This window comes from Strongylocentrotus purpuratus, unplaced genomic scaffold (assembly GCF_000002235.5).
Source record: "Strongylocentrotus purpuratus isolate Spur 01 unplaced genomic scaffold, Spur_5.0 spur5_scaffold_7, whole genome shotgun sequence".
NCBI lineage: Eukaryota > Metazoa > Echinodermata > Echinoidea > Camarodonta > Strongylocentrotidae > Strongylocentrotus > Strongylocentrotus purpuratus.
This window is the reverse complement of record NW_022145613.1, coordinates 31,581,638-31,603,918: the sequence shown is the minus strand read 5'-3', so window position 1 is coordinate 31,603,918 and position 22,281 is coordinate 31,581,638. Positions and strand designations below refer to the sequence as shown.

At 35.1% G+C, this 22,281-nt stretch overlaps 1 protein-coding gene across 3 annotated transcripts in view; it reads right to left on the bottom strand.

Moving 5' to 3' along the window:
* Positions 1-22,281, bottom strand: part of LOC105436999 (serine/arginine repetitive matrix protein 2-like) — a 68,607-nt gene that overhangs the window by 8,414 nt on the left and 37,912 nt on the right. Inside the window, exons 5-8 of one of the 3 annotated variants that reach the window (XM_030973734.1) lie at positions 19,181-19,270; positions 6,610-6,734; positions 3,080-3,211; positions 1,965-2,180 (exon numbers count right to left, since the gene is read on the bottom strand). In XM_030973734.1, the coding sequence (XP_030829594.1) occupies positions 1,965-2,180; positions 3,080-3,211; positions 6,610-6,734; positions 19,181-19,270 (563 nt within the window). Of the gene's footprint in view, positions 1-1,964; positions 2,181-3,079; positions 3,212-6,609; positions 6,735-9,601; positions 9,681-19,180; positions 19,271-22,281 lie in introns of those variants that run through there. The other 2 variants (XM_030973736.1, XM_030973735.1) reach the window with 2 other exon arrangements.

The window sequence follows — 22,281 nt, the reverse complement described above, 5'->3', positions numbered from 1 at the left end:
TTATGTTCAATACCAAGATTATGACTTTTTACAAAAATCTATAAGAAAATGTCTGAATTTGTTGATTGTGTTTCTTTTAACAGCTTTGCTCCCGACAGATATTTATGCATGTACATGTACACATATCCAATTTTTAGGCTTGTGTCAATTTAGTCTGTCAACCTATACATATATTTGTACATCTGTTTCATTGGTTTCAAATGGAGGTTTGCATCAGGGAAGTACATGTATATCTGTCATTACAAAACAAAGAGGAAGACCATCTTCAATATAACAAATGAAGGAAGACACGCATCATCTTTCAAAACTGTAATCTTTCCAGGAATATATACAACCTATCTACATTTGAGTCAACACAGTTTAGCATTTGACTGTTATGAAGTGAATAGGAAACAATGGTAATTAGTAAAGCGCTAGTGCATGTATTCAAATATTCACCTTGGTATCTGAAATTTTAAAAAACAGGATTAATTAAGGTATATGTTTTGTTAAAATAATCATAAGCCAGGGCTATACTTGTTGCACTCAAACACCCAAGTTTATATAGGCAACAACTGAAATGCAGCTGCTACATATATGCAAAAGGGAAATTAATCAACAACATGTTCTTTACATGAATGGATAAAATGACCTTATATAAGCATCATGGATTAGGTATGTGTCATTGTGTCATGGTACAAGAAAACATACCAACACAACCTTCCCTTAGCTGATACCTAACAAGTACTGGGAGACTCCTGGAAAAGAAATCTGTGCAGTCATGCCCAACCTTGGCATATCTAGGTTAATTAACTCTGCATCGCATTAGAAATCCATTGTGCTCTGAGCTAGGTGCCATTTGTTTACAGATAGATACCTGACTATCCGCGCCTGCGCCAGGTTTCTATGTTTTGGGTTTGGGGTGGGGAGATTACACGTTTACAGACATAAAAATAACAATAACCCAGAAATGTATAAATAGCTGGATGTGCTATAGGAGTACATGTTGTATAACACTTCCATAAATGAGCAAAAAGTGTTGATGACTGCTCAATCAAATTTGTAATCCCTTCTTGTTCTATAAAGCCAATTAGCACTGATTGGTGCAATGTTAGGCATGTAGGTCCCACAAAAATACCTCATGTACATATACATGTGTACATGTATTTCAACTTCCTCAGATACATTGGTTAAAGGTCAAGTAAGCAATTGCCGTACATGGCATTCAGTATATTTGTAAGGTACTAAGCAACTATGAACTTGAATGGAAAAGGAACTCTCTCATATTCAAACATCCTCGTTTCAATTGTGAAAGTCATTTTCAAAGCCCTTCAATCTACTTCTGATTACCTCAACAAACTATACCAATCTTCTATCGATTTAAAGACAGCCTTAACCTGAAATCGAGTTACTGATACTAAATCAAATAAAAAGATAATTGGGAAAATTAAAAATAGCTTAAAATGATTTTACTTGTAACTTTCCTATTAGGAGTCCAAGCAACTTAAACATTGTTAACCAATACATTTTAGTCCCTCTATGTGTTTTCTTTCCTATTTTCCAATATTACACTTCACTTTTGTAACAGCTGGGTGGGTAGGATGATAATATATATATACCTTTATGTCATTTATTGCGGTTAAGGTGGATGTAACAGCAGCTCACCAAAGTGCAAATTAGAATAGGTGCATTAAGAGAAATGTGTGCAAAGATAACATACACATCATAGAATTGGTAGTATGGTAACTTCTAGTGGAAGTCCAGAAAGCTTGTGAGTAACCAATCTAGTGTGGAGTAAATGAAGGAATTACCCATACCTTAAAGGTACCCTCGCTACCAATAAGCAGTTAGTTAGAGAAGTATATGTTGCCCATGTTCAATTGAAAATCAGATGGCTAAATACATGAATTGTTTAGAGGATACCGCCACCATTATTTGAGCATCTTTATCCATCACCAAAAGTTTCTTCTCAAACACCATCTCACCCATTCCAGAATCTTTTGATACGATTGAATCTTCCATATCAAAGATGTTATCGTCAATGTCGTTATCGCTATCATCAGCGTTTTTCCCCTCCTCCTTGAGCTTGATCAAATTGATCTTAACGTCGACACTGGGGTCGTCTTTGGTTGCCGCCGCCAATAGGTTGTTTATGTTCTTTATCATGTGTCTAATACTATCCCCGGCTTCTTGTTCCGATACTGGGGGTGGGTGCATGCATTTATGGAATAAAAATCAGTCAATTTTAGATCATGGTATTAAAGGCAGTTTGTAAATCATATCTGGAGTAATATCTTACGTATATATACCCCCATACCTTGGCCTGGTGTGTGTGTAATATTGAAGGCGTTCCTTGGATCTAATTTAAAGTCAATATTAAAAGTGTGATGACCCTCACACTGTGATCACTCCAATCACACAGTCATTTTCCAGATGCCTTCATCTTGAGCGGGTTCTGTAACACAGGCCATGGCGAAAATTGTTTGATATCCCAACACTGACAAAATTCCTGATTTCAACCCTCAACCAAAACGCTACCTAACCCTAACATAATAATAATAATAATAATAATAATAATAATGATAGTGGGTTCTTGTATAGCGCTCATGTCTGTCAGACTTCACACTCCTGGCGCTCCTGATTATTACCCTGGCTTTAGCACGGCTGCCATTATGGCGCTCTAGCATTTCAAGGAATTAATTCCTGCCAGGTACCCATTTACATCACCTGGATTGAGTGTGGCAAATGTAGCTCAATGTCTTGCCAAAGGACATTAGTGCCCCGGCGGAACTTGAACCGTTGACCTTGTGATTGGCAGATCCGGTGACATATCCACTCGACCAGGACACCTCTAGAACCCAATCACAACCCTAAGCATCTTTGACTAAATAAAGACCAAAGAAATTGTCCCCAGACCAAATATTGGTCACCCATGAGTGTGCTTGTAAAATCTGCTAGTAAAAAATAATACAACAAATTCCTGTGTTAACAGAATATCTGTGACCTTCTACAAAAGTTTCTAACTTAATTAACCTGCATTTTTCATGCATAACTAATAATGTTCATCGTCCTCCATAAAACAAATTTCTGGAATACTTACGAGTATCTTGCCTCCTGCTCTCTCTGATATCTGATCTATCAGACTTGAGGTGTCGCCTGCTCGGTCTATCGACAGAGGCTGAGCTTGTCACTGAATCAGAGTCACTGTAGTCATCATGGCGACCTCTAGAACCTGAATTCGAAGAAAGGGAGAACAAAAATTGCTTGTTATTGTTTGACGTCTGTAATCTTGTACAAAGGTAGGGATGAATAGCAGTAAATCTTTACTCAAAATCGAATAGAGATACATGAACATATATAGAGTCTTCAAAGTTTATAACATGGCAACATTGTTATTATTTATATTAATGCCATTTGTGTCTGAAAGCACATGGCTGATAACAAAACTATAACAAGTAAATAATAAAGATGGTGACAATACATTTCAGGCTTTCTGCAACATGACTGTGGAATGATCTCCTCCATCTGTTTCCTTTCTCTTCTGTTAGGTTTTTAAAAGACAATTTCCAAAACGCTTCATACTAGTATTTTTTTTAACTCTACACTTCTTTGAAACCTTTCAATATGAGAAAGAGCACTTTATAAATGAATTTAAAGTCATTGTAATTATAATAAAAAGCCTTTTTGGAATTTTACAGCAACTCTGAGAATATCTTGATCAAATTTCCTGTTCCCAAAATATGTTCATCATCCCTTAGTTCAAATTAAACAGTGAAGATATATTTATCAAAAACTGCTTTGCAAAAAGAATCTGCTGAAACCACAAGACCGGGTACAAAATATAGCAGCATCGACCTTTACAATCTTCAAATTAATAATTCAATATAGGTGGCATTCTGTGTAATCCTCTTATAGTTCAAGTATCGAAACAGGGCCCTTTTTATTAGAGTCTCTAATAATTGGATCAGGAAAGGGCTAAGGGAGTTTGGGGAGTAAAACCAGACAAGATGTTTTAGAGGCATCAAGCAATTCCCTTAAGACTAGATGGAAACATGCTATTTCCTCTCACAAATAATGTTTCAAACTCACATGTTCAAATCACATGTTTTAGTCTTCTCTTCTCCATCTCCAAGTTCTAACACTCACATACCCGACCATTTTCTCTCTCTCTCTCTCTCTCTCTCTCTCTCTCTCTCTCTCTCTTTCTCTCTCTCAATCACTCTCTCTCTCTCAATCACTCTCTATCTCTCTCTGTCTCTGTCTCCCTGTCTCTCTCTCTCTCTCTCTCTCTCTCTCTCCCACCCCCCCCCCCCCCTATCCTCTCCCATCACAGGAAATGATTATCAAATGCATGTAATCTAATTTTAACAAAAATCCAGTTATTCCTGGATCCAGAAAGAAAAAGAAAAACTTTTCTGGTGCTGAATTCTATTCAAAATCATGTAAACAAAATTGATCATCATACTTCTAACTCCCCTCCCAACCCACCTTGTTCCTGTTGCCAAAAACAATGGTTTGTAACATAACCTTAAATTGATCTGTAAAAGAAACACCCATAGATCATATAACAACAAAGACTGTCTCTGATATACCCTAGCCATGCCAACAAGACCAATATCACACCAACAGCAGACTAACCAAAAATAATACATTAACCTAGACGAAAAAGATTTGGTCAGTGCAGAATTGGTGCAGAATTGGTGTAAAGTCAGATTTCCATTGTGAAAGAGGTATTTAATTAGTCATATTTCAATAAAGATATGTAGAAGAAAAACTTATAGACATCTGGAGACAACCATTTTGACCTATGGCTACCATAAATCAAACAGATTTGTGTTTACATTGTCTAAGCTTGAGTTTACATTATGTATTGATTCTACGAGGTCAGATGAGAAAATGTCAATAAGATGGAGCGTAAACTGACCTGTGTCAACCTATATACATGTATTTGTAAAGAATCAATATTTCCAGCTTAATATTGTATTAGAAATCTTACATGAATTCTAATATCAAGCAAATGAAAGTGGCTGAGTTCTATATCTGTATCTTGAAATATTTGAAAAATATTAACAGCTATGAATTTTCAAGCAAACTGAGTACTGGTCACACAAGAAGTTTTGCCTTCTTTTAAAGTTTTTCACTAGAACTTTGCATACACAGTAAGGCAAAATTTCATCTTCTGGAGGAAATATCACTCTTCATTTCTTCTTGGTTTAAACCAAAGGGTGAGTGTTTATGTCAGCCCCCCCCCCCCCCCCCCCCGTTCATATTTTAAAGGATAAACTTCATGGAAAACCTAAACAGCTACTCATTGCAGCTGAAGTACTATACGGCTGCAATGAGAACCTCATTTGTAAAACCATTCTTGATGGAAAGGTGATTGAGTAACAGCTTGACTAGCTCTTACTACATACATTGAATCTGGTGATCGAGACCAATAATTACATCTGGTTGATTAATCAGGGTTTCCTTCATCAAGAAAGAGAAATGGATGGCTTGACTAATGGGATGGTGGTGTGAAGTAAATTATCTTGGATGGGAGAATCGTGATTCCATCATGAAAAATTCAATAGATAATGATCCAATTTTCCCCACTGTTTATTTACTTGTATATCCTAAATATAAATATAAGTACCGGTAGTAACAATAAAAAATTGTTTTATTGATGGTTATCTCTAGATCAGAGCTGCCAACCTCCAGAACAGAAAATCAGTAATCACAAGGCTCAAAATCAGTAATTTGGGGTATAAATCAGTAATTTCTTATGCGGCGCTATGAATCTAAAAAAACGACACGCCAACACTGCGCGGACGCATGATTATCTGAAATTTTTGGTGATTTTACTCACACAAAGATGTTAAGTATTGAATTTCAGGTCATCACAACACAGTTTATCATGAAAAATGGCTCCTATTCACAGCACTCGCTACGATAAATCATATTTAATTCATTAAAAAAAAAAAAAAAAAAAAAAAAAAAAAAAAAAAAAAAAAAAAATCTTTTTTTTTTTTTTTTTTTTTTAAATCCGTAATTTGAGACAACATTCCGTAATGGTCGTTAATTTCCGTACCAATTACGGAAAATCCGTACTAGTTGGCAGCTCTGCTAGATGATAGGGTATCCAGGGTCGACTTATTATCTCGAAATTTTGTTTACATATTTTAAAAAAGTAATCAAGATGAATGACAAAGTTCTTTGGATATATGAGATGTCAATGTATAATTTTTGACTGTACTTATCTTAACAATATGGGGAAAATACAGATACCCTTATTAAGTTAAAACAATCTAAGATGATGTATATAGATTATTTGATAGTAACATATTTGAAAAAAGGGAAAAATCTGCAGGTTTGTTAATTTTGCTGTTTGAATCTATCAGCATTAAAGGAACATGTATACTTTCATTTTGTTACTTCATGTCCTCAGTTCATTAATTGTTCTTTCACAATGATTTATGCAAAAAAAAAGATGACTTATAACCAAATGCAACTTTTGTCAATAGTACTAGAAATTTTCTTTATATTTTCTTTTCACCCACAGGATTACTAGCAGAATATATAAAAAGGAAAACATTTTGCTCAAGAGGTGCTAAAATGAATTCTTAAAGAATATGTTGTTTCGAGCCCTACCACTTCTGTGAGGGGAGTCGAAGACATCACTGGAACTGTCTACACTGCTCTTTCTCCTGCTGCGATGCCTGGCTATGAGCCTGTCTGCCGCGTCCGAAGTGTCCTCAGTCTCAGAACGACGTAACCTGGATCAAGAACAAAAAATTAAAAGAAACTCCATCTTTAACTTTTTGTTTCAATCTTGGTGCAAAAACAAATCAATCAGGTTTTTCATTCTGCCTTTTGGTTTTGCAATGAAAGAAGAAAGAAATAACAAGCAGAATTAATAAAAGAGCTATTACTTTGGCAGTGTTAGAAGTGAATATAATCTATTCAGAGCAAGAAGTTTCTTAACTCTATTAAAAGGTACATGAACTTCTGACTTGAAACAGGCGGGTTTAGTGAAGTAAAGGTCAACATTTTGAAGTGTGCATTTAAAAAAATGTACATCTGCTGGGTGGGCATCTGTTCATAGTACAGAGAACGGAGGCATCACACTTACAATATTTGTTAAGTTTTTATTTTATTCATTTTATTTGTAATCTTTTGTTACTTGGGTTTTTTTTTTTACTTATAGGGAACTTACATAAATGGAAATATTCTAAAATTTGTATCACTCAATCGACTATAACACATATCCATCCACTTAAAAATAAAAAATACATTGCAGTGTGTTCAAAGGTTAAGTCACTGCATGCGTTATATGACAACATCTGGAGAGCTACACAGAACACGATATACTGGCTGTGAATTGGCAAACACCCCTGTTGACTCTCCGTTCGTTTGTACGGTAAATATTGATTAAAACATTAATAAGGCCATAAAGATTTCATGGTCGAAAATTATCCCCTTTAGTTTTAATCTCCTGTTATGCAAAGCAGGTGGTCTTTTATCGCTCTATTAAATGCTGGCTCGATCAACATCGTTGACAATAGCAGCGCACTTTAAGCTTGAAGGTAACAATGATATGGTAATAATAAACCATTCTGGGCAAATATCACAATGTTGAAATATGTTTAATATAACTGTAATATATCCAGGGGTTGTCTGTTTGTCTCATGTTAGCACACAATCTCCTCCCTTCACAAATAGCAGTAACCATGGAAGAATCCTGGATCGATGAATTAACAGGCTTAAACCTACAACATCAATTGTTGGATTAAAGTAAAGTAAAGAGGGTAACATCCAGACAAATGTAATTTCAAGAGGCTTGGAACTTTGGAGGTTATTACCCTCCTGGGCTAGCTTTTGCTCTGGCAGTCATATATGATCAGCACACAGTACATTTCAATTCAAGGAATAAATTCTGTACGGTCCTAAATTAACACCTGGATGGAGAGAGGCAACTGCACACAAAATACCTTGTTTATAAGGACAGGTGTATGCATTATCAAGCAGAGATTTGAACCTATATTCTTTTTAATTGAGAGTCAAGTGAATGAGCCACTAAACCATTTTGCTCTGTCACAAGAATGAATGAACAATAAAACTGCAAAGATATTGCTCTGGGTTAGACCATGGACCTGCTATGAATGGTTTGACTCAGGAGGCATGTTAACTAGTATAAACAACAACAAGAAAAAACATAACAAAAAAATAACTATTGAGCTGACATTCCTAGATGTTTGTTACAAACATACATGTACATGTAGGGAGATCAATAAATGGCCATTTGTCATGGTAAATCAACACAGCACCGCAGGAACATCTGTCATCAAATAGTGGTCATCGTTACCATGGAAACAAGATTTACCCATCAATAACCCATGAATACTGCCTAATGAAATCACCTTTTTATAATTAGATTCATTCTGATATTCAGTGCACATGTGCATGGCTACCAAATGCTTAATGTATATGCCTGCATTTGGCTTTTAATGTTAATGTAAGAAACACAGTGAAGGGAAAACTCACTCAATTTACAGGTATACATGAAGATTAGACTCTCATATTTCTATTTGAATGAGGGAAATCAATAGCATTTAAAGATATTGCTCTGGGTTAGACCATGGACCTGCTATGAATGGTTTGACTCAGGAGGCATGTTAACTAGTATAAACAACAACAAGAAAAAACATAACAAAAAAATAACTATTGAGCTGACATTCCTAGATGTTTGTTACAAACATACATGTACATGTAGGGAGATCAATAAATGGCCATTTGTCATGGTAAATCAACACAGCACCGCAGGAACATCTGTCATCAAATAGTGGTCATCGTTACCATGGAAACAAGATTTACCCATCAATAACCCATGAATACTGCCTAATGAAATCACCTTTTTATAATTAGATTCATTCTGATATTCAGTGCACATGTGCATGGCTACCAAATGCTTAATGTATATGCCTGCATTTGGCTTTTAATGTTAATGTAAGAAACACAGTGAAGGGAAAACTCACTCAATTTACAGGTATACATGAAGATTAGACTCTCATATTTCTATTTGAATGAGGGAAATCAATAGCATTTAAAGATATTGCTTGTAATCGGTTGTATAATGCACAAAATTTGATCTGAGATAAGGAGTTGAGGGTTTGAATCCTAGCCCTGCAGTCCAATGCCTTTTGGCAAGACATTAATCTTCATTTGCTACTCTCGACCCAGGTTTGGTAAAATGGGTACCCGGTGGGAAAGATTTCTTAAATGCCAGAGTATTGTTGTAAAAAAAACACACACACACACAACAGCTTTGGATTCTGATGAAACTCAAACTTTACACAGATATATCAACACCATAAAATGCGGGAGGTTCCAAATTGTGTGTTTAAACCTGACCTAAACCTATTCCTGCCCCCTTGCCCCCAACCCACTTCATGACACGCCTTATAGCCAGCTTGCCTCATGCCTGTTGTTGTATAAATGCGTCTTTACCCTGGATGTGACAATTTGATCAGATTCCAAATGTTACCCTGACACTTGCACGCACATTCCTGGCATTTATTCCATTCCTGAGTTGCAAACACAACTATTGCAGTATTCAAGCTATGTATCCACTATCCATACTTACTCATCACTTTCGTCAGATTCCATTATATCCCAAGATAGATTCCACAAAGGGCTCAAATCGTCTCTTACAATTAGTGTTTATACCGATTGATAAACATGCACACGGATCCCTTGTGTTGAACTGTAATGTAGCCCCACGAATGTGCAGAGTTGGTAAACACTCTCAAACTCGAACTCTCGAGCAAACTCCAACGTGAACCTTTCGGAGGGGGATCCGCACACCCTGAGTGTATGACTAATAAAATCCCAACATGCTATGTGGTGGAACAATTTACACTCCGACACGCTGAGTCAAAATTGGCCTAGAATTCACTGCATCACCTGGCCCACGCATGTTCCCCGCCGTACGGAGGCGATATCCAGGGGATACCACGCAAAATTAGATTTCACGTTGGACTCACTAACGAGCAACCAAGGGCTTAGGGTTGATGGGGAGAGAGAGAGAGCTAGAGAAGGTCTAATTATAGCTGGAAAGTGGTGTTGGTTGTTCCATTGGCGATCTGCTCTGCCACAATCTCCCGTACAGAACACATGGTGCGTGCTAGAGCCAGACCAAAACCATGCACTGCTATTGATAAATAAATATTGGCTGTTTAGATATGTCATTCGGTATCTCGTGTTTGACTGGGAGCAACTCTACAGTGACCTTCATTGGAATATCCAAAGGCTAAAGGAATAGTTACCTTAGGAAACGTCTTTTATCAAAAATGTATTTGTTTTATGCTATAAGCTTTAATATCTTCAGGACAATCATGACCAAAATGAAATCACAGGATGAATTTAATTAAGTTTTATAACCACAATATTTTTTTTATTTCTTAAATTATCTACAAGGTACCTGGACGAGATATTCATACCATGTTTAACCCTCTGACAACTGAGTGATCTCATAGGCTGAATTATACAGGAGCCTCCCAGTTCCAAAGGACATTGGGTACATATAGAATCATTCTCCAAGGAGTTAATTTGGAATCATTTCGAATAGAAGGTGACATATACACTTGATGAGTTAAGAATATAATAAATCATCTGACAGAGGATCAGTAAATCAGCTAAATGTACTTGAATATCTCTATTAATTGCATCTTACAAAATATAACAAGCTTTAAAATTGTTTCAGTTTCAATGTTGGATAGAATATACATAACATGTATGCAATGTATGTATACAAAGCTAGGACCTTGTGATTTGCAAACACATCCTCTTCAACACATCTCATTATAATTAGTTAATATCTTCAGAAGATACCAGTCATGTGATAAAAATGACACGCATGGTCACTCATGGATACCAGTTCTTTGATCAGGTCACCCTCCAATCCAATCTCCTCCCTCTCTCTCTATCTCTCTCTCTCTCTCTCTCTCTCTCTCTTTGCTCTCATTCTCTTTCTCTCCATCTCTCTCTCTCTGTCTCTCACTCTTTCACTCTTTGTCTCTCTCTCTCTCTCTTTCCTCTCTCTCTCACTCTCTATCTCTTCCTCTCCATCTCTCTCTCTCTCTCTCACTCTCTATCTCTTTCTCTCCATCCCTCCTCTCTCTCTACTCTCTCTCTCTCTCTCTCTCTCTCCATCTCTCTCTCTCTCTATCCCCCTCTCTCTCTATACATCTCTCCATCTCTCTCTCTCTATCTATCCCCCCTCTCTCTCTCTGTACATCTCTCCATCTCTCTGTCTCTCTCTGTCTGTCTCTCTCTCGATCTCGATCTCTCACTCTCTATCACTTATCCATTTGCCAAGCCTTTGCACACATGGATGAAAAGGGCAATGTAGTATACACTAGGTTAATCATATTTATTACTTCATGATTTGCTTAAGTACCCCACCCCTGTTTTTCTCTCTCTGCTTATAAAGCTGTATATATGTCTCTACCACAGAAGTGTTGGAAATCTTCCTTGTATTTCAATCATATGTCTAAGTAGTAAACAAAAAAATAAAACAATTGATAAAAGGACAAGATGCTAAAAATGTATGAAAATAGCTTGTTACATTATGTTATGAAAATAATATACAGCGCATCATAATGTTTCATTCCGAGTTTCTGCATATTTGACTCTCCACATACTCTATTACAAAACAAATTTTACTCACGTCTAATTTACCTCAAAAATTCCCTCGCACCAATCTACATGTACGCAATGTTTAGTATTGTCTAGCAGAGCTATCATTGCATTCATCCAAGCCCCTCCCCTTTGACCTTATTCCAATGATGATACATGAATATTCATAGGGGTTTTCTGCCCAGTTGCATATATGTATGGATGCATGTATTGTACTCAACCCAGGTGAGGTAAATGGGTACCTAGCTGGCAGGAATTCCTTGAAATGCTAGAGTGCTGTAATGGCAGCTAGGCTAAAGCCGGGGTAATAATTAATGCGCCTCGGAATAGAATTTCTAGATAGACAGCGCCATAGAAATGCCTATAATTATTATTATTATTATTACATGTATGCCTAGGAAGCCCATTTCATCAAAATAACAAAGTCTTGCTTGAAACATCAATGTAATCGATATACAAAGTTCAGTCTCAATTATGGTTTCTAATATCATCAGTTCTCGTACATTGTTTTCTCGTAGAACTTCAATCTAGTGAATGTATACTTCATGTCATGTTAAAAATTTACTTCATTCTATTTACAAATTTCCACCACACCAAAATCTACCCCCATATGTGCTATTGTCTAGAGGAGCTAGCATTTCATCTATCCATCCAAACCCCTCCCCTTGTCCTAATTTCCATGCTGGCCAATGAATATTCATGAGGGAGTTCTACCCAGTCACATGTATATGGATGCATGTATGCCCAAGAAGTTCTTGCATGAAAATGGAATTTAAAAAGCACTTACGTGACATTCTAAGTAATCATTTCTCAAACATTTTCTTTTCTCACATATTTCTTCATTTAGATTCATGTAAGCTTTATCCTCATTTTCATTCTACTACTGTAGCTACCAGTTAAACTCTATGTTCATTTCAAAACTAACTTTATTCATGTTGAATTTACCTCGTTCAATTTACAAATATTCCATGCACCAATCTATTCCATGTGTACCATTGTCTAGAGATACTCGCTCTGCATTCAACCAAGCCCCTCCCCTTTGTCCTTATTACCAAGCTGGCCATGAATATTCATGAGGGAATTCAGCCCAGCTCGCATACATGTATGGATGCATGCAGTCCTGGGAAGCCCCTCGGCAAGGCTGGCTCTTCACATGCTCTAGCCTGGAATGTAGTGGTATTTTAATCGTATGATTCTCGTTCTTCCATCTTCAGCGTTATCTCTCTCTCTCTCTCTCTCTCTCTCTCTCTCTCTCTTTCTTCTACTCTATCTGTTTCTCTTTCTGCTTTCCATCACCAGTAACCTTTATAACTGTCAATTCCCTTTCTGTAATTTCCATACATTATATGGTGATACATACTCTACACAATGTACCACCACTGGGAACTACTCTATTTCCCAAACACGGAAATGATGAAATAAATGCTGCTGCATACTTGAAAAGATGATCAAAGAGTTCAATATAAGGTTTCTAAAAAATATATACCGGTATATATACAATGAGTCCTTCTGTATCTCATATTCACAGTGAACACCATCTTTGAATCAAAATCAATTTTCCCTAACAAGAAACTCATAACATTGTCTACCATAAAATACCCCTCCCCCTTGCTTCAAGGTCTATTGGCATGTTCATTTGTCATATTGGTACATAGATATTTATGTTCAGACATTTGTTTTTAAAAGCAAATATATCATTACACCTGTTTTCAAACTATAATATCTTTTTCTTACATACAGTAATATTAATGTTGCCAATTTGTGATCACTGTATGAATAAAATGTATTATGCTTACAAGACTAACTGATACCAACAAAAAATTATGTAATTCCTAAAGATCAATACTATAAATGTGTTAAAATTAAATACTTAAGCAACAACACCTCCCCCAGATTACGCCTCTGAATGTTTCACCTAATTCATTTAAAGTTCACCTTTGAAGGAAGTCCTCCCAGAACAGGAGTGCCAATTTGATCCCTTTGGACTTATAACACCTACTGCGAGCTCAGCAGGAAAAGGTGTAATTAATTGCGTGGTATCGGTACTGCAGGCGTCAGGTTAAAAGTAATACAAAGTTTTGGTACGGGGTCATGAACTTTGTTCAAATGAACATATTGGAAGCATATGCGATCCTACAATATTCAATGATCGTTATCGCGGTTGAAATCAAGTCTGTAATGAAATTGTAAATAATAAACTCTTTATGCTGTATATCTGATCTTATACCCTTTGATTTTCTATTTATTTCATATCCAAGTATGCAAACCGAACTCAATATTATTATTGTTTTCATTATTTATGATTTATGTACTATGTACTGTTTATATCTGGGTTCATTTAAAAGTGTTAAAGCATAAAATTATATTTTTATGTCTATGGAATTATTTTTACCTTGTAAATTCACTTGCATCAGCCTCCAGCTGTATAGTTGAATATTCGAATAAAACCTTATCAAATCAAATCAAATCAAATCAAAGCTTCCTCTCAAGACTGATATTGCTTTAGATTTAAAACAATGTTTCTTGACTACAATCGACCGATTTACTATTCCCATTTGGAAATAATATATCAGAACTGCATATTCTGAGATTGTCATGGTCGCAGCTACCATGAAATGGCCTTAGGCGCTATTTGGAATATTTGAAATTTACCGGGAGCACTGGTAAATTTTTGATTATTCAATTTCTCAAAAGCAGAAGTATTTTAGGGGCTAAATTTTCTAGTGCTTATAATACATCTACAGGGGCATCCAAATATATCAAAATTTTAAAGAATTACTATCCATCCAATTTTCAACGTTTCCCAAAACTTTGCATTACTTTTAAAGTGCGTCTGAAGTTCTGGGAAAGGTTGCAAGACCTTACTGTTTAATGTGTCTCAATAACCACACACACAAAAATGATTCAACAAGATTAAAATCTAAAGATTTAAGATGACGAAAATCAGAACACTGGGGACATAACATATTCAGATGTGTACCATTGTGGAATGGGAGGGGAAAAAAAAAAAAAAAAACGTTGTAGTTACTTTACACACTCTCTCTCTCTCTCTCTCTCTCTTTCTCTCGATCAGTCTGTAAAATGGACTTCAATTTTGCATTTGACTATACATGTATCATACAAACTTTTTAAAAAGATTTCTAAAACAAATGAAATATGTTTTCATCCTTTATCAATCTTTTACATTTTAACTTGTACCTAATTCCTGATCAAAAAAATCATGCACTTCTTTTCAGTAATTATAATTGAAACATTGATTAAAAATATATTCACAGTTTTAAAACTGATTATCTAATACTCCAAGGGGGCATGGCTGCAATGATCTTTAATCATCACAATTGTTTTAAGAAAGGAGTGATTCCCCCAAAATATATTTCTAATATTCTTTTAAATTATGAAAATTATTAGACAACGGGCGCCTTCATGTTTCACATTTATAAAGATACAAACAATCTTATAATCTTTACATTTTCAATGCCAGAACAAGTATTTCATAGCTCTCTTTTGATAAAGGGATAATACTCTTTTCAACCTGAAATCAAAAATATTGCTGATAGAGCTTTTAGTGGAAAAATAGGAAATTGAATCAATATAAAGTTGCAACGTTGATTACATCTTTAACAGATGTCCTTGCACATGTTTGTCATGAATTCAGTTTCCATGGCCTTGTCGACTGATTAAAAATGTCTGTTTACTGCTCACTTCACTTTCTTACAAGTTGGATGTAAATTGATTTTTAAACTAGTAAAACTATTTGTGTACTATATTACGTAAAGGGAAACTTCCATGTTCATCTACAACATTGGAAACCAATAGTGTAATTTTAAAGGTCGTACTTGAGTCCATTTGCCTTCATCCATTTCTGTTCACATTTGTGATTCTGACTTATAAACTAAATGGAAGTTAAAACGCCTATGAATGTATTTCTGTTATTTCCTTGTTAAAATTAGGAAGCAATAAAAGTTATAAATAACTATTTGAGTTCATACGCCATATCATATAAAGAGACTTTATAAGAAAGAAGACTTTCTATTAATGATGACCAAAACTATACATGTATTTACATAAATTTGATATGTAAATTTTTAGCCCAGTTAGGATAGGTTATAATAAGAATGATTTGACCGCAAACTATCATTTAAACATCTGTTTTGGTTAAGTTAACTATTCAAATCAAATGTAAATTAAATGCCACAGCTGATCAGATTTAGAGCAAGCATGCTAAGGTACAAAAATTATAATAAATACATAAAAATAGCTGTATCAGAACGAACAAGCAAGCTACACCTGTAGACATCAGACTAGTACATGATATATACAAGCGTTGAAAAAGATTCAAATGGATTAGAACAAATGACACTTACAAGTCATGGCAGAGATTCCTTTCCACTGAGAGCATTTTCCAAGTATTGCACTTCAAAGAAACTGTTGCGAACTGTTCCAGGACAAAATTTCAACTGAGAACTATCCTGGGTCCTACAAGTGATGCCGGCCAAAACTCTGTGCCCCATGCCGGCTTGGGCATGTCATTTATGCCGAGCTAATGGACAAGAATTCACACAAGTAATTCCCGGCAATTTCCATGCTGTATACTACATCAGGAAATACCTCGATTAGCGTTTCACTTAGCTCATTTGTACATGACACAACCCTCAATGTAGTCTGAAATGTCATTTACTCTTATCCCTATTGTATGGTATTTGGTCAGGCTGGAATTACTTTTCGGAATCTTTATTCAGCAATGATGTCATGTATCATGGCGTTCTAATGTTTATAAACTGTATTAGCCGTTGGTGGTATACAGAATACTTTGAAGAATTTCATGATGTGTGAGTTTGGTTAAGGGTTCTATCGGACACAAGCTATAGAGACATTGCTCCACGGTCAATATCCTACACTTACAATATTCCTTACTCGACCAAATACAATTATACCTCCCCCTAAACCTGAATCTCACCTAAAATCCATTTTGCAAGCCTCATCCAATAACCCTATATCTTTGAGAGAGAAAAAGCCCAGAGAAACTGTCCCAAGAGAAAAGGATTGGTCATTTGGTCTTCACATTACAGTGATATATTTAGGAGAATTTGTTTTCAAAAATATTACTGTTCTTGACATTTACAGGTAATTGTAAGATTCATAGCCTTTTGAGACTGACAACCAACATGACCCACACTCCTCACTTGCGAACTTTCTGACAACTTTTTTGAGGATTCACAAAAGACAATATTGTTTAATAGTCCAGGGCCTATCAGTCTAGTATTAAAGAAATCAGTATAATGGGCTGACGTCGGTCAACTGGATGCCCTCATTCTAAGCTAGTTGTCTTTCACAGAGAGCGATCATAAAAGACATTACTTGGAAGGCTCCAGGGTTGGCTGCAGTCAAGGCAAAGGTTAATTACAAATTAATCTGAATTCAATAAGACTAATTAAATCCCAAAATGGGGTGATATCAAAAGAGAGGGGAGGGGTCAAGGGAGTGAGAGAGACCTGGGAAGAAAGGCATAGAAACCAAAAGATAGACAGAGAGAGACACTTCTAATGTACACATATGTAGAACAAATTTTTAAAAATTCCCTCATCACTTCAACTCCATAATGATATCAAAATTAAAACCAAACTTTCCCTTCTGGGCAATTAAAGTTCACAGCACTAGCACAAATATACATTTTAGAATTTTTAGAATTTTGCATTTTTCTTCTTCAAAAGAACAAAATCATAAAATTATAAGAAAGCCCAAACAAAACAGGTATGGGTCCATCACCCCTTTCAACCTATGGGGCTAGTATGCAAGTAGGCAAGTAAATTAATGCAGCAAACAGCAGCCAATAACCCCTTCCAAAATTCTTAAATAAAGACCCCAGATTTATAAAAACAAAACATCCAGGTCTCACGTATCAATGAATGCTGAATGTATAAAGACCGCAGCTGGGAAGGACATTCACGTATACACTGCAAAATGGCCTTCCCTTCAAAGAGACATTAACAAATTGATTTTATCATTGATGTAACGTAGGAAGTAGATAATAATTTAATAAATCGTTGATAGCTTTACCAATGTCCTCAATATGAAGAAAAATATACGGTAAGGTAGCTGAGACAAGGTTGTCATTATATTAATGAGCCTCTTGTCAAATTATCTGCTCAGTAATCAGCTTAAAATATTAATTGAGGATGTATCTTATGTAATCTTCAATAACTCATCTTGGACTAGCATTGTCACTGAACATCTCTATACTTTCTGCTCTTTAGGAATTAAGCATGCGATATGGTGTTATCGAAACATGTTAATGAGATGGTACATCAATTATTTCATTATGGCACATTTATGATTATTTTTCAAGCAATTATTATGCAAATACATGTATCTCAGGCAATTAGAATCAACATATATCACTCTCTTAATGTTCCCTTAATTAACTAAAGTGAAACTTCATAATCAGAGTATTCAGGTTTTTTCTCAAATTTATCTTTTGAAAATGTCTCAAATGCATCAACAAAGTTTCATGACGAATAAATATAAAATGCATCCTTGATGGCATCTGTGAACAATGTATATATTTAAAATGTGTTTCTTTATTATTTTGGAGGATCTACATAAAAAGAACAATATGGTATGTTCTTCCATCTAAAACGACTTGGTTATTTTTAAAATTAAAAAAAAATATCACAAAATATTTTCTTTAGTTTAAAAAAATTGAAATCCACTTTGTTGAGTACAGGTGAATCCACTTGCATTGAATATATACAGCTCCAATCATGCCTAAAGTTGTACATTCAGTAGGCCATTATCGTAATGTAATCAAATTTAATACATAAGACTTTGTAAAGTCCCTCAATACAAATTATTTCATTCACCTGATAAGAATAATAGTATTTCAATAGACAGAATGCATATATCAAGTGTTGCTAGGTAGGGCAAGCCATAATGTGTGTCCAACCTGGCAACAACTAATGTATGCAGTTCGGATTCTGTCTATCAAAATACTATTATTCTTATCGGGTGAATGAAATAGTTTGTGTAGAGGCACTTCACAAAGACTTGTGCATTAAATTTGGTTACAATACGAAAATAGCACATTGTTCATCAATTGGACTAATAGGCCATTTTCGTAATGTAACCAAATTTAATGCATAAGTATTTGTGAAGTGCCTCAATACATATTATTTCATTCACCTGATAAGAATAATAGTATTTCAATAGAAAGAATCTGTACTGCATAAATTAATTGTTGCCAGGTAGGACAAACTTTATAGCTTGACCTACCTAGCAACACCTAATATATATAGTTTGCATTCTGACTATTGAAATACTATTATTATTATCAGGTGAATAAAATAATTTGTATTGAGGCACTTCACAAAGACTTCACAAAAATCGCCTATTGAACTTGTGTTCATCAAGTCCATCAATTGGACTAATTGAAATTTCAGATGTACTTTTGATGTGCTTGACTACACATGCTCTCAGGTAAAATCACAGATGGGTTAATACAGAATATTAAATGGTTGCATTCCGTTACCTTTCTCTACGTGCAGCACGGGACGCCTCCAACGCTTCTATAAAATCCTGCGTTTCCGTGGAGATGTTAGAATCCCTACGATCTTTCCGACTGGTGATCGGCAACGCAACGTGCATTCCAGGAGGAAGTTGCCGTAGGACGGTCGATATTGGTGTTGCGGGGATTATGGGGGAAGAGGAAAACGTGCAGGGAGAGAATTAGTAACATCTAACAAGACAAGTTGGATGGAGGCATTGCCAAGTTAAGGATTCTCTATAGGCATACAGATTAAAGATGCCATGAGGAATTCTGAGTCGGCAGCGTTAAGGTTAGACATTCTCCTTGTCAAGATAATCTGTAGGTCATCGAACCTTAAGATATGCCAAGGAAATTGAGTAGGACTTTCTCATGACATCTCCAATGAACTGATAAAGTTGTTGCTAGACTGCTTAATTATCTTGACGACCAAAGAGAAAGTTCATCAGCACTTTACAGTCTGACCTTTATATCTTCTTTTTTCCAAATTAGTTGATACATTTGAAGAAAAATAAACTCAACTGGGCTACAACTTAAATTTCTGTAAGTTGTAGCAATTTTCTTTTCGTTTCAAAGTTTTGATGGATTTTTTAAAAATTGATATATTTAAAACATGTTAGCTCAGTGATAATTTGGTTCTGAAAGACATTTTATTTTTGTATGATTTTGACTTTTTTATGCAATTAAAAATATTTCATTTAAATACAAAATTCAGAATTGATCAAATTTTTCTCTATTTGATGAATCAAAATTTTAAATAAATTTATTTATAACCTTAGTTTGATTGTAAACATGCTTGTTAGTTCCTACGACAATATACCTATGAAGTCAGTAGAGTGTAATTTGTTCTAAGAACATTGGGATAATTGCTAATCTATTCCGACATATCAGTTAATATAAATGTGACACATAAGAGATTTCATTCAAGTATTTGATTATGAGCACTTGTAATATTTACACATTTCACATATTCACAAATTTCACAATGTTAGATGAGTGTAATATACATACATTCAATTAAATATATATGCAGCAATGCAGTCTTTACACTTAAATCCTAATAAATAGGAGCTAAGAAAATACATGTACAGTGTACTGTACATGAGTGAAGATAGAATGGATGCTAATCTTCCTCACACATGCCTATTAGCAAATAAATACATTCAAATTTACTTCTAATTTGTACACTAAGTGCATTGATTATTAATCAGAAGTTTCAGAACTAACAAAAACAAAAAAATCAACAAACCTGTACATATTTTCACTGGTCTGTTAAATTGAGTGTAGATCTAGTAGTGTTTGTTTAGACTTAGCTAACCAGACTGTAGCTTGAGAGGGCAGTATACAGAGTCAGTATACATTGGGATCAACTCAGAGAGTGACTGGACTGATATGCTTCCACAGTATAACTCCCTTCTTGAATATTAAAAAGTAAGTACGACTTTTTCTTCAGGCTAGTCAGGTCTCTGTTTATTCCACTAATTCTTCTCACTAAGGTTATATTCATGTTTTTAAAAATATTCAATTTAATCATTTGTGTCAAAAAGTTGTCAATGAAATTGTGAATGTATACATGGTACATTGCAGAATCCAGAACAAGTTGGTTGAAAGGGTCATGATATATTTGAACTCTCTTCTGATGACAGAGCTCATTAATAATAATCAATAATTACTATTTAACGATGATATGTGGTTGTGTAATGTGTTTTTGACATGCCCTTGTAACAAGTACGTGGGCATGAATAGTGAATGTGATGTAACTGAGGGGTACCTTACAACAGAGTAAATACATCAAATGTAATTGGATAAATTTCACCTGCGGTTCATTAGCGCTAATTAATAAGACTGATAGACATGTGTGTATTAAGTTTGACATTTGGATCTGGTGTTCACCTAGGGATAATATATCTCTTGCATAATACTACAAGAATGTGAAAGGTAAGGGGCGACCTTGCCAATGACCTACATTGTACTTGTCCATGCAGTGAACAACTAAATCATTAATCAGTCCATACCATTACCAAGGTTTTTATTTTTTAAAGTATATTTCTGATGTTCTTTGCATTACATTTATAAGTATTCAACAAAGGCCCTAATTCAACTAGTCCGCCTTTCATTAGTGTGTTATGGAAACAGAAAGAAAAAAAGGAACATCAAATTTACAAGGGGTATGAATAATTTAGGTGTTAACTGTACATGTACACAAAATAAAATGTACACTGTAGCCGTGACCAATATTATACTTATTGAAATATAAAATATTTGTTTGTTTTTATGTTTGTATGTTTGTTTGTTTTTTAATTTTAATCAATAACAAATAGGCCTGACCAAAAGATAGCAAAATACCTAATGGTTCTTACATATATTTTAGCAATATAGGCAAATATAGGGAATAATAGACAGAGAAGAAAAAAATAGGTGATAATATAGAGGAAGAAAAAAAGTAGGGTCAAGAAAAATGAAAATGAAAATTGAAAAAAGCAATCAAAAATATACAAAAGAATAAGATGAGCTAGAATATGACTTAGGAAAAAGACAATAGGAGATAGGATTAAAGATTAAGCCAGGATTTACAAGAGAAAGGGTGATACTGAATGTATTGCGGAGCCAAGAATATGAATATGGAAATAGAATGAGAATGAAACCTTCTTTTCTCTATCCATCTATTCATAAAAGCTTTTTGCCCTTGGCGACAATCCTGCTTTTTAGTATTGGAAGCCTGTATGCCAAATTCTTTACATTAAATGTAATGACATTATTGAATATACAGGCATTTAACCTATTGGGAAATTAATTTCTATCTCTTATGAAGGGACGACTTTGTACTTTCTAGCAAGCATATGACTCAGCTGAGCCAAGTCATATCTTTTTATTTTATAGAGGCAAATATTACTTTTTTTTGTGGGGGGGGGGGGGGCCTACAGGCATGTCATTATAATCATGCCCAAGACCTGCACGTAGTCCCTACATAGGAAAACTGTACATACCCATAAGGATAATTTGTTGGTCACACTTTGGAGGTTTGAAGAAAGTGGGATGGGTCTTTCCAACACAGATCTCGGATCTTAGAGATTTGGAATGTGAGA